This window comes from Portunus trituberculatus, chromosome 36, assembly GCF_017591435.1.
Source record: "Portunus trituberculatus isolate SZX2019 chromosome 36, ASM1759143v1, whole genome shotgun sequence".
NCBI classification, from domain to species: Eukaryota; Metazoa; Arthropoda; class Malacostraca; order Decapoda; family Portunidae; genus Portunus; species Portunus trituberculatus.
The window spans coordinates 10,093,446-10,103,445 of record NC_059290.1 but is presented as its reverse complement, the minus strand read 5'-3'; the positions used below and the strand labels follow the sequence as shown (position 1 = coordinate 10,103,445).

Here is a 10,000-nt window from a genome sequence, read left to right as displayed (position 1 = left end):
CGCTTTTCTCTCTCTCTCTCTCTCTCTCTCTCTCTCTCTGTAGCCAAAAACTCTCTCATTCTTATTTTTAGTAACTTTTTTAGCCATATTTAAATGTTTACTACTACTACTACTACTACTACTACTACTACTACTACTACTACTACTACTACTACTTCGATCTATAAACACGCCAGATGACATAATATCGAGCTAGACCTTTCTGTGTGTGTGTGTGTGTGTGTGTGTGTGCGTCACGGAACAGCCCACGTACGGGAAATGACTGTATTGGAAGCCACAGACGCGTTAGTTACCTTCGCAATGCAGATAATAATAGCAATAATAATAATAGCAATACCAGAATGTTCGATCTATTTTAAGCATCTATTGTCTTACCGCGTTTCTCTCTCTCTCTCTCTCTCTCTCTCTCTCTCTCTCTCTCTCTGGAGTCGTGAAAATACCCTTGAAATCTACATTATATTTCACTCAAGTACAGAACAATCGCTAAACTCAAGGGAACTCGATTTAGACTTTCACTGGAGCCTGTCAAACTATCGCTGCGCCCTTCAAAACCACGACAATCACCACTTAAACCTCTCAAACCAAGGAAACTTTGAACAACTTCACTGGAACCATGAAAGACACCCTCGATAACTTCATTAACCCTCCTTCAATACTGGGACACATTTTTACCTTGAGATTTTAGTACGATGAGACCATTTTATTGACATTAGGAAGGTTCTACGGAGGTCAGACGATTAATGGCCAGGGTCTTCACTATTTTAACTCATTCAATATTGAGACGCATTTTCACCTTGAAATGTGTGTACAATTAGACCATTTTATTGACATTAGGAAGGGTCTACGGAGGTTGGAAGATTAATGGCAGCAGTCTTCACTATTTTAATCTTCCACATGAGTTTCTGAAGTTTTATAAAATCAAATACTAACCAGAATGAATATGGAAATGCGTGATGGTACTGAAGGGGTTAATGTTATACTAGAACCATGAAAACAGCATTGGAGACATCTGTCATATCACGAGAACCATGAAAACACTTGAAAATCACAGTAACATCATTAGAACCATGAAAACACTCTTGAAAACCCCAATAATGTCAATAGAACCATGAAAAACACATTTGAAAATCCCAATAACCTTCATTAGACCCTTCACAACCCCCAATAACTTCAACTAAAGTAGTGGTTTCCAAACTTTCCCTGAGCGAGCAGCAAATTGAGGTCCCGTACAGTCCCCGCCTATACCACTGGAAAAACTCAATTCCAGCAGGTGTCAATTTGTTCACAAGTAGGACACACAAATGAACTAATAAGGAACACAACTGAATTTCAATATGAGGGATGCATCTTTTTTTTTTTTTTTTTTCTCCGCCAGCTGATCCATGCGTGATTGTCTTGTGTGAGGCAATCAGCATTTTTCTGAGAAATTAATTTATCTGATTTAACTGAAAATAGCATATGGTCCTGAAAGTGTTCACGTACCACCTGGAAGGCCTTCGCGTGCCAGTAGTAGTAGGCGTACCACAGATGGGAACCACGCAACTGGAGCCACGAAAACAACCTTGAAAACCACAATAATGTCACTAAAACCATTAAAACACCCTTTAAAACCCCAATAACTTTCACTAAACGCTTGAAAAAAATATCTTTCACTAGACCATTGAAAAAACTAATAATTTCAACTGAGCCACAGAATAACCCTTGAAAACCCCAGTAATGTCACTAGAACCATTAAAACACCCTTGAAAACCCCAATAACTTTCACTAAACGCTTAGAAAAAAAATCTTTAACTAGACCACTGAAAAGACTCTAATAATTTCAACTAAGCCACAGAATAACCCTTGAAAACCCCAATAATGTCACCAGAACCATGAAAACGTCTTCGAAAACCACAATAACTTTCACTAAACCCTTAAAAAAAATAAAATAACTTTCACTAGACCCTTGAAAAACCCCAATAACTTCAACAAAACCCACAAACGCCATCTTGAAACCCCAATAGTGTCATCAGAACCATGAAAACACCCCCAGAAGCCTCTATAACTTTCACTAGACTCTTGAAAACCCCAACAATTTTTACGAAACCCTTGAAAAACCCCAATAACTTCAAATAACCCACAAACACCCCCTTGAAAACCCCAGTATTGTCGCTGGAACCACAAAAACACCAATAATGTCACCACAACCATAAAAACACCATCAAAACTTCCAGTAGGGTGTGTCAATCAGTATTACCACACCAGACTATTGAAAGGGTAACAGCTGTGCAATCTAGAGGCAACACCATCCCAATTTGGACAAAAGGACAAAGATGAACTGACGATATTACAAAACTGTGCAACATTTCCTCAGCTCAGACCAACCCACGTGTGTCTGTCTGTCTGTGTGTGTGTGTGTGTGTGTGTGTGTGTGTGTGTGTGTGTGTGTGTGTAGTAGTAGTAGTAGTAGTAGTAGTAGTAGTAGTAGTAGTAGTAGTAGTTGTTGTTGTTGTAGTAGTGGTAGTAGTAGTAGTAGTAGTAGTAGTAGTAGTAGTAGTAGTAGTAGTAGTAGTAGTAGTAGTAGTAGTAGTAGTAGTAGTAGTAGTAGTAGTAGTAGTAGTAGTAGTAGTAGTAGTAACAGTAGTAGTAGATATAATCAAGTTGTTATTGTTTGTGAGGAAATTTTTTATTATAGATAGACAGATAGACAGATAAATAAATAGACATAGAATTTCCTAGCTAGACATATAAATAAATTGATAGATAAATAGATAGATAGATAGATAGATAGATAGACAAACATATAGGTAAATCAACAAACAAACAAATAAATAAATAAATAAATAAATGAGACCCAAACTTTACATAGACAGTCCCTGAACATTCCCTCACCATTAGTACCTGTAATATAAAAACATCCCCTTTTTTTATACATTTCTCATTATTCTTATTTTTATTCTACTATTCTTAACATATCTTGCATTTTTATCCCAATTTTGATCATATCCTACTTTCTTCAACATCCTCCCTAGGGACGCTGTAAAACGCTGTGATTGGCTGGTGAGAAAGGGAGAGTTAGAAGCTTCACTCTGATTGGCTGCCGCAGTTTAAATCTCCCGCGAGAGTGTTTGGGAAGGCAGAGAGGGAATTCCTGGTGTTTGGGGGCTAAATTTGGGGCTTTTTTCCACAGGTACTGAACTAAATACACCGTCGACATGTTCTCCAAGGCCAAGATAAAGAGATTCAATGAGGAAGTCGGTGAGATAACAGAGAGAGATAGATATAGTGTGTTTGTGTGTTTGTGTTGTGTGTCTCCCGTTTGAGTTTAAAAGTCCGAGGTTTGTGTTTGTTATATTTTGAGTGTCTGGGTCTGTTTGTTTTTTTGTGTTTCAAGTAAGTGTTGTTGTTGTTGTTTTCCTTCATTGTGTTTGGTGTGTATGTTTGTGTGTTTGATCTCGTTTGGGTTTAAAATTCTAAGGTGTGTGGGGTTTTTGTGTGTATTTCTGTGTTTGAAGTGTTTTTAGGGTTTATTTGGGTGTTTTTCAGTGTTTTTTGTGTATTTGGGTGTTTTTCACATTTCCGAGGTTTATTTGGGTGTTTTGAATAAGTTTGAGAATATTTTACGTGTATCAAGACAAATTTGTTAGTTTTTTTTTTTTTTTTAATTGTATTTGAGTTTTCGTGGTGGAGTCTGTGTTTTAAGATGATTTTGTTCGTTTTTTTCATTGTATTCGTGTGTTTTGAGTGTGTTTGGTGTGTGTCTTGTGTCCTGTTTGAGTTTAAATGTCCAAAGTATGTGTTTGTTGTATTATGAAGGTCTGGTGGTGCTGTTTTAGGGGTTCATTTGGGTGTATTAAATAAGTTTAGGAATATTTTATGTATTTTGAGATGAATTTGTTAGTTTTTATCATTGTATTTGAGTTTCTGTGGTGGGGTGTGTGTTTGTGATACTTTGAGGGTCTGGCTGGTGTTTTTTTGGGGGTTATTTATGTGTTCTAAGATGGTTTGGTAAGTTTTTCGTTGTATTCATGTGTTTTTAGTGTGTTTGGTGTGTGTCTTGTCTCTTTTTGAGTTTAAATATGCAAAGTATGTGTTGTTGTGTTTTGATATTTTGATTTGATGACAGATGGAGAGGAAACAGACTGACAGGGGAGAGAGAGGCAGGCTGAACCAATTAATCTTACAGTCAGTCCATTAGAGCCATTTATAAACAGTTATCACTCACCTTTCCTAACCTAACCTGTGAAGCAAACTTAGAAATTAATTACAAACATATTAACTTCAAAATTCCTTCCTTCATTCATTCATTTATTTATTTTCTTTCACTTTCCATCTAAATACAAACAAAACAAACACACAAACATAACCTAACCTTATTTATTTATTTATTTATTTATTTATTCAGGCATTTGTTTATTTATTTAGTTATTCATTCATTCATTCATTTTTCATCTATTAATTTCTTCATCCATTTATTTATTTATGTATTTACTTATTTGCTCATTTATTTATCTATCTATCTGTCTGTCTGTCTGTCTATCTATTTACTTATTTATTTATTCATTCAGGATGTGCGCCACCACCCACCGCCTACAACCCCAAGCTGGAGAAGAAGGTGGCCGCTGCTGTGTCCCTCGACAAGTCCGACAGATGGAAGGGGCATGGAGAGGTAATACACACACACACACACACAGAAATGACCTGGTTTTGAAGATGTAAATATTCTCTCTCTCTCTCTCTCTCTCTCTCTCTCTCTCTCTCTCTCTCTCTCTCTCTCTCTCTCTCTCTCTCTCTCTCTCTCTCTCTCTCTCTCTCTCTCTCTCTCTCTCTCTCTCTTCTTTTTGTAATTCTTCCTTTTTTTTTTTTTTTGTCTTGTTTCATTTATCTTTCCTCTTCCTTTGTTTTCTCTTACTTTTTTTATATATCTCTTCCTCCTTTTCTTCTTTTTCATTCCTCCTGCTCCTCTTCCTCCTCCTTGAGACCCCACCTTGAATACTGTGCACAATTCTGGTCATCATTACAGAAAAGGCATCAAAAGCTGGAAAGAGTTCAAAGCAGAATGACAAAAATGATTCCAAGGCTGAGACACAGACCTTATGAAGAGAGACTCAAAGAAGGAAGGAATATCACACTATTCTGAATATAAACTTGTCAGTAAACCCAGAATGATTACTTCAAGTCTATAACTGTGGGTTTAATGACAAGACTCAAGGAACTTCATCTCTTTAGTCTTTCAAAATGTAGAATGTGAGATGTAATTGAAGTTTTAAAATGTTCATAAGATTCAACATTATTGCTGATGATTATTTTAGTCATATTTAACAAGACGACAGAACAGCCTCAAAATAATTGGTCAAAGATTCTCATCAAATGAAGCAAAACATTTCTTTTTTAATTGCATCGTTAATGTTTGGAATTTCTTCTCTCTATTGTCGTCGATTATCAAACAGTTTCAGCCTTCAAGAATAGATTGGACATGTATCTCGACACTAATCCGCACCTCCTGAGTGTTTGTATAAAGAAAGGTAGATTTGTGGTGTGGGGGAGTTGGCTGGCAGTGGCAGTGGGTGTGGTAGTCGACTCTTTCCCGACACTTTCAATTGTAGTGATAGTGACACCCAAATCTCTTCTCGTTCCTCATCAAAGTTTTCATACAATTTTTCCATGTTGTGTGGCTTTTTCCTTATTTCCTGCCAGAGAGTGGTGGGTGGGTGGATGGGGAGGAGCCTTCGCCTTTGCTGTCCTACCTCTCTAGCATTAGTTTAGAGTGAATAGACCACAAACAACAAACAGCCTAGTAAGGGTCACTAGATCTGCTGCTGTTTGTCCCTCCTCTTCCTCCTCCTCCTCCACCACCACCACCACCACCACCTCACCTCACCTCACCTCACCTCACCTCACCTCCTCTTCCTCCTCCTCACCTCACCTCACCTCACCTCACCTTACCTCACCACCTCCCCCATCCACAGGACACACCAGGCCCAGGAGCTTACACCACCACCTCCACCTCTTCCTCCACCTCCTCCCCGAAGAAGAAGATGGCCTCCTCCTCTTCTGCTGGCCGCCTGAACTCCTCCACCTGCTCCAATCTGTCCTCTGGGTCCAGCAGTGGCTTCTTTGTCAGTGTGAGTGGACCAGAAGTGGATTAAAGTGGATCAGAAGGGGATGGAAGAAGACTGGTGTGGATTGGTATGACTGGAAATGGATTGGAGTGAATAAGAATTGGATTGGTGTGGATAAGAAGTGGCTTGGGGTGGATTACAAGTGGATGGCTATAGATAAGTGGATTGGTGGGGATGAGAAATGGATTGGATTAGAAGTGGATTGGAGTGGATGAGAAGGGAATTGGTTGGACTGAAGTGGACTGGGATGGATGAAAGTGGATGGGAGTGGATCAGAAGGGGATTGGTATGATTGAAGGGGTGGTTGAAGTAGATTAGAGTGGATCAGAAGTGGATTGGCATGAGTGGATCAGGTTTTATTTATTTTTATTTTTTTATTATTTATTTATTTATTTTTTTTTTTTTTGTGTGTGTGTTTTATTTGTGGGTGAATTATTGTTATTTATTTCATTTTCCTTTTTTTTTTATTTATTTATTTATTTTTTTTTTTTTTAAGTATTTTTTGTGTGTATTTATTTATCAACTCATTTATTCCATTTATTTATGTGTATATATTCTTTCATTAACTCATTCATTAATTTTTGTATATATTTATGTTGCCCCCAGCCGATGCCTCCCGCCCGCTTTGCATCAGTGGGGCGGGGCGGGGCAGGAGGGAAGGATGTGGAGCTGCAGGGACGCATTAGAGAGCTGACACAGGAGAGGGACCAACTTAAGACTGATATTGCAACACTCAAGCTTAGGTGAGACACAGAGAGAGAGAGAGAGAGAGTTTGTGGTAGGATAGGATAGGGAAGAAGAGAGGATAGAAATGTGTGGAAGAAAGGGAGAAGAAATAGAGAGAAAGTGTGTGTGTCTGTGTGGGTGTTTGTGATATAGGGTAAAGAAGATGATGAGAAAAAAGAGGAAGAGATAGGAAAGAGAGGAAGAAAAGGAGGAGAGACAGAGAGAAAGTATGCGTGTGTAGTAGTGAGTAAGATAGAACAGAGAAAAAGTAAGAGAGAGAGAGAGATTGAGTGAGTTATATGCCATTGAAACCTGTCAAAACTCACCAAATTTTACAGACTTCGTGATCTTGAGAGGGCGCACAGGAGACAAGTGTCTGACGCTGGGACTGACACAGCTGAGGTGTTCCTGCCGTCGCTGACCAGGTGCTGCCTTACCACACACCCAAACATCTTAATACTCTAACATAACCAAGCTTCTTCTTCTTCTTCTTCTTCTTCTTCTTCTTTTCTTTTCTTTTAATATTATTATTATTATTATTATTATTTTTATTTATTTATTTCCCCCTAACCTAACATAACCTAACTTCGTATTTTCCTCGTCTAACCTTAACCTAACCAAGTATTTTTAATCCAACGTAACCAAGCATATTTTTTCTAGTGTAACAACCTAACTAAACATTTTCCTGGTCTCACCCAATCTAACCTAAGCTAACCAAACAATTTTCTACCCTAACCTAACCAGAGATTTTTCTAGAGTAGTCTAACCTAATGTAACTATGTATATTTCTAGCCTAACCTAACCTAAGTAAGCAATTTTCTACTCTAACCTAACCTGTTTGTTTGCTAATTGTTCTGGTGTGAGGGGTGGCATTTATTTGCCAAGGTGTTCTAAGGGGTGTCATTTTAAAGCATGTCTATTATTGCAGTGAGGGAAGCCAGACTGATGAGGCGTGTGTTGGGACGTCACAGGATGCTGGTGAAGGTGTGTATATGCGTGTGTTTGTGTGTCAACTTAAATCAACCAAAATCTTACTCATTTATCACAAGGACCTTAAAAACTCAAGTAATTTAACGAGAGGATAGTGGACCTGGTATTTTAAAACGCTCTGCTCTCCCAACACAATTAATTTTAAAGGTCACAAACATTAGGCTGGTTTGTAAGACTGTTTTTCTTATCAATAATGTAGATATCTTGTTCATTTATCTTCACTAGACAGCGTTCACCTTACATTTGGTATTTTAAAGCTGATTTCCCCTTCATTTATGTATGTGTGTATTTAACCCTTCAGTACCATGACATGTTTCTATATTCATTCTGCTTACTTTTTGATGATTTTATACAGCTTCAGAAATTCATATTGGAATTAAATTAGTGAAGACTCTGGACATTAATCTTCTGCTGACCTCCAAACACCCTTCCTAATGTCAATGCAATGGTCTAATCATGCCCAAGACTCAAGATAAAAATGCTTCCCAGTACTGAAGGAGTTAAATCACACCAAACTGTATCTTCACACAGAATTAACTTCACATTTGTTATTTTAATGCTAGTTTCTCTATCATATATCAAGCTTTCACTCTCTTGCCAGACACACCAACACCACCACCACCACCACCACCAAACTATATCTTCACATACTCTTAATCTCACATCTCTCCTAAGTTAATATCTCCATCTATGAAGCTTTCCCTCACTCCCACCACCACCACCACCACCACCAAACTATATCTTCACACATATTCAACCTCACATCTCTCTTAACCTCTTCAGCACTTTGATGCATTTTTACTTTAGAGTTTTGGATATAATTAGACTATATTCTTTACATTAGGTAGTGTCTATGGAGGTCAGAAGATTAGTGGCCACAGTCTTCACTATTTTAACCCCCACATAAATTTCTAAAGCTGTATAAAATCACCAAATAGTCACCAGAATAAGTATGAAAACATCCTGGTACTGAAAGGGGTTAAGTTAATTTGTCCATCTGTCAAGTTATCTCTCACTCCCTCACCAGACACACCACCACCACCACCACCACCATCGCCGTCCTCCACCACAGCATTGCGTAAGGCACTGAGCACCACACAGGAGGAGCTGCAGGAGGCACAGCACACAATCTCACGCCTTACTGGTGAACACAGCAACTTGCAGCACAGACTGGAGCAGCTGCAGGAACAGGTGAGGAGGGGGAGGAGAAAGGGTGGAGTAGGGAAGAGAAGAGAGAAATGAGGGCTTTGGGAGGAGGAGGAGGAGGAGGAGTAGAATATTAGGGAAGAAGTAAGAGATGGATAAGGAAGAGAAGAATAAGGGCTTTGGAAGGAGGAGGAGGAGTAAGGAAGGGAAGAGAGGAATGAGAACTGTGGGAGGAGGGGGAGGAAGAGGAGTAAGGAAAGGAAGAGAGAAATGAGAGCTTTGGGAGGAGGAAGAGGAGTAGTAGTGAAGAGAAGAGGAATTAGGGCTTTGGAAGATGGAGGAAGAGGAATGAGAGCTTTGGGAGGAGGAGGAGGAGTGGAGTGGAGTGGAGTAAGGGAAGTAGGAGGTAGGGCAAGGAAGAGAGAGATGAACGGCCACAAATTTTTTTAAGACCTTACCTCACCTCACCTAACCTTACCTTACCTTACCCAACCCCACCACACCTCACCTCACTTCACCTCCAACAGCCACAGCAAGGCCCCCTCGACCCAGCACTCCTGAAGGAACAGCTGGACCACTTGACACAGCTGCGGGACAACCTGGAGGCCACACTGCTGCAGAAGGAGGACCTCATTGCTGAACTGAGGCTTCAGCTGGACGAGGTGGTGGCGGAGGGCAACCACACACAACAGCAGCTCCAGGTGACGGTAAGTGTGGTGGTGGCGGTGGTGGTGGTTTGGTGTTGTGGTGGTGAGTGGGGCTAGTGGTGGGGTGTGGTGGTGGTGAGTGTGGTGTTGTGTTGTGGTGTTGTGTTGTGGTGTGTGTGATGGTGGTGAGTATGGTTGGAGTGTGATGTGGTGTGGTGTGGTGTGCTGTGGTGTTGATGAGTGTGGTTTGGTGTAATTTTCCTCAATTTTTCCCTTTTTCCTATTCTTCTTGGCACCTTTCCTTTGCTTGTTGCCTTTTTTCCTTTCACTTTACTTTCTTCCTATCTTCTATTCTTTCCTTGCTTCTTTTTCTTCATCTTTAACTCATTC

General features: G+C 39.6%; 1 protein-coding gene across 1 annotated transcript in view; it reads left to right on the top strand.

Moving 5' to 3' along the window:
* The first annotated feature begins 3,101 nt into the window (after positions 1-3,101).
* The window catches only part of LOC123513580 (hyaluronan mediated motility receptor-like), an 18,659-nt gene continuing 11,760 nt past the window's right edge, over positions 3,102-10,000 (top strand). The window contains exons 1-8 of the mRNA XM_045270829.1: positions 3,102-3,237; positions 4,548-4,648; positions 5,949-6,104; positions 6,708-6,844; positions 7,166-7,252; positions 7,756-7,811; positions 8,845-9,008; positions 9,491-9,670. Of these exons, the coding sequence (XP_045126764.1) occupies positions 3,195-3,237; positions 4,548-4,648; positions 5,949-6,104; positions 6,708-6,844; positions 7,166-7,252; positions 7,756-7,811; positions 8,845-9,008; positions 9,491-9,670 (924 nt within the window). The 5' untranslated portion in view covers positions 3,102-3,194. The remainder of the gene's footprint in view (positions 3,238-4,547; positions 4,649-5,948; positions 6,105-6,707; positions 6,845-7,165; positions 7,253-7,755; positions 7,812-8,844; positions 9,009-9,490; positions 9,671-10,000) is intronic.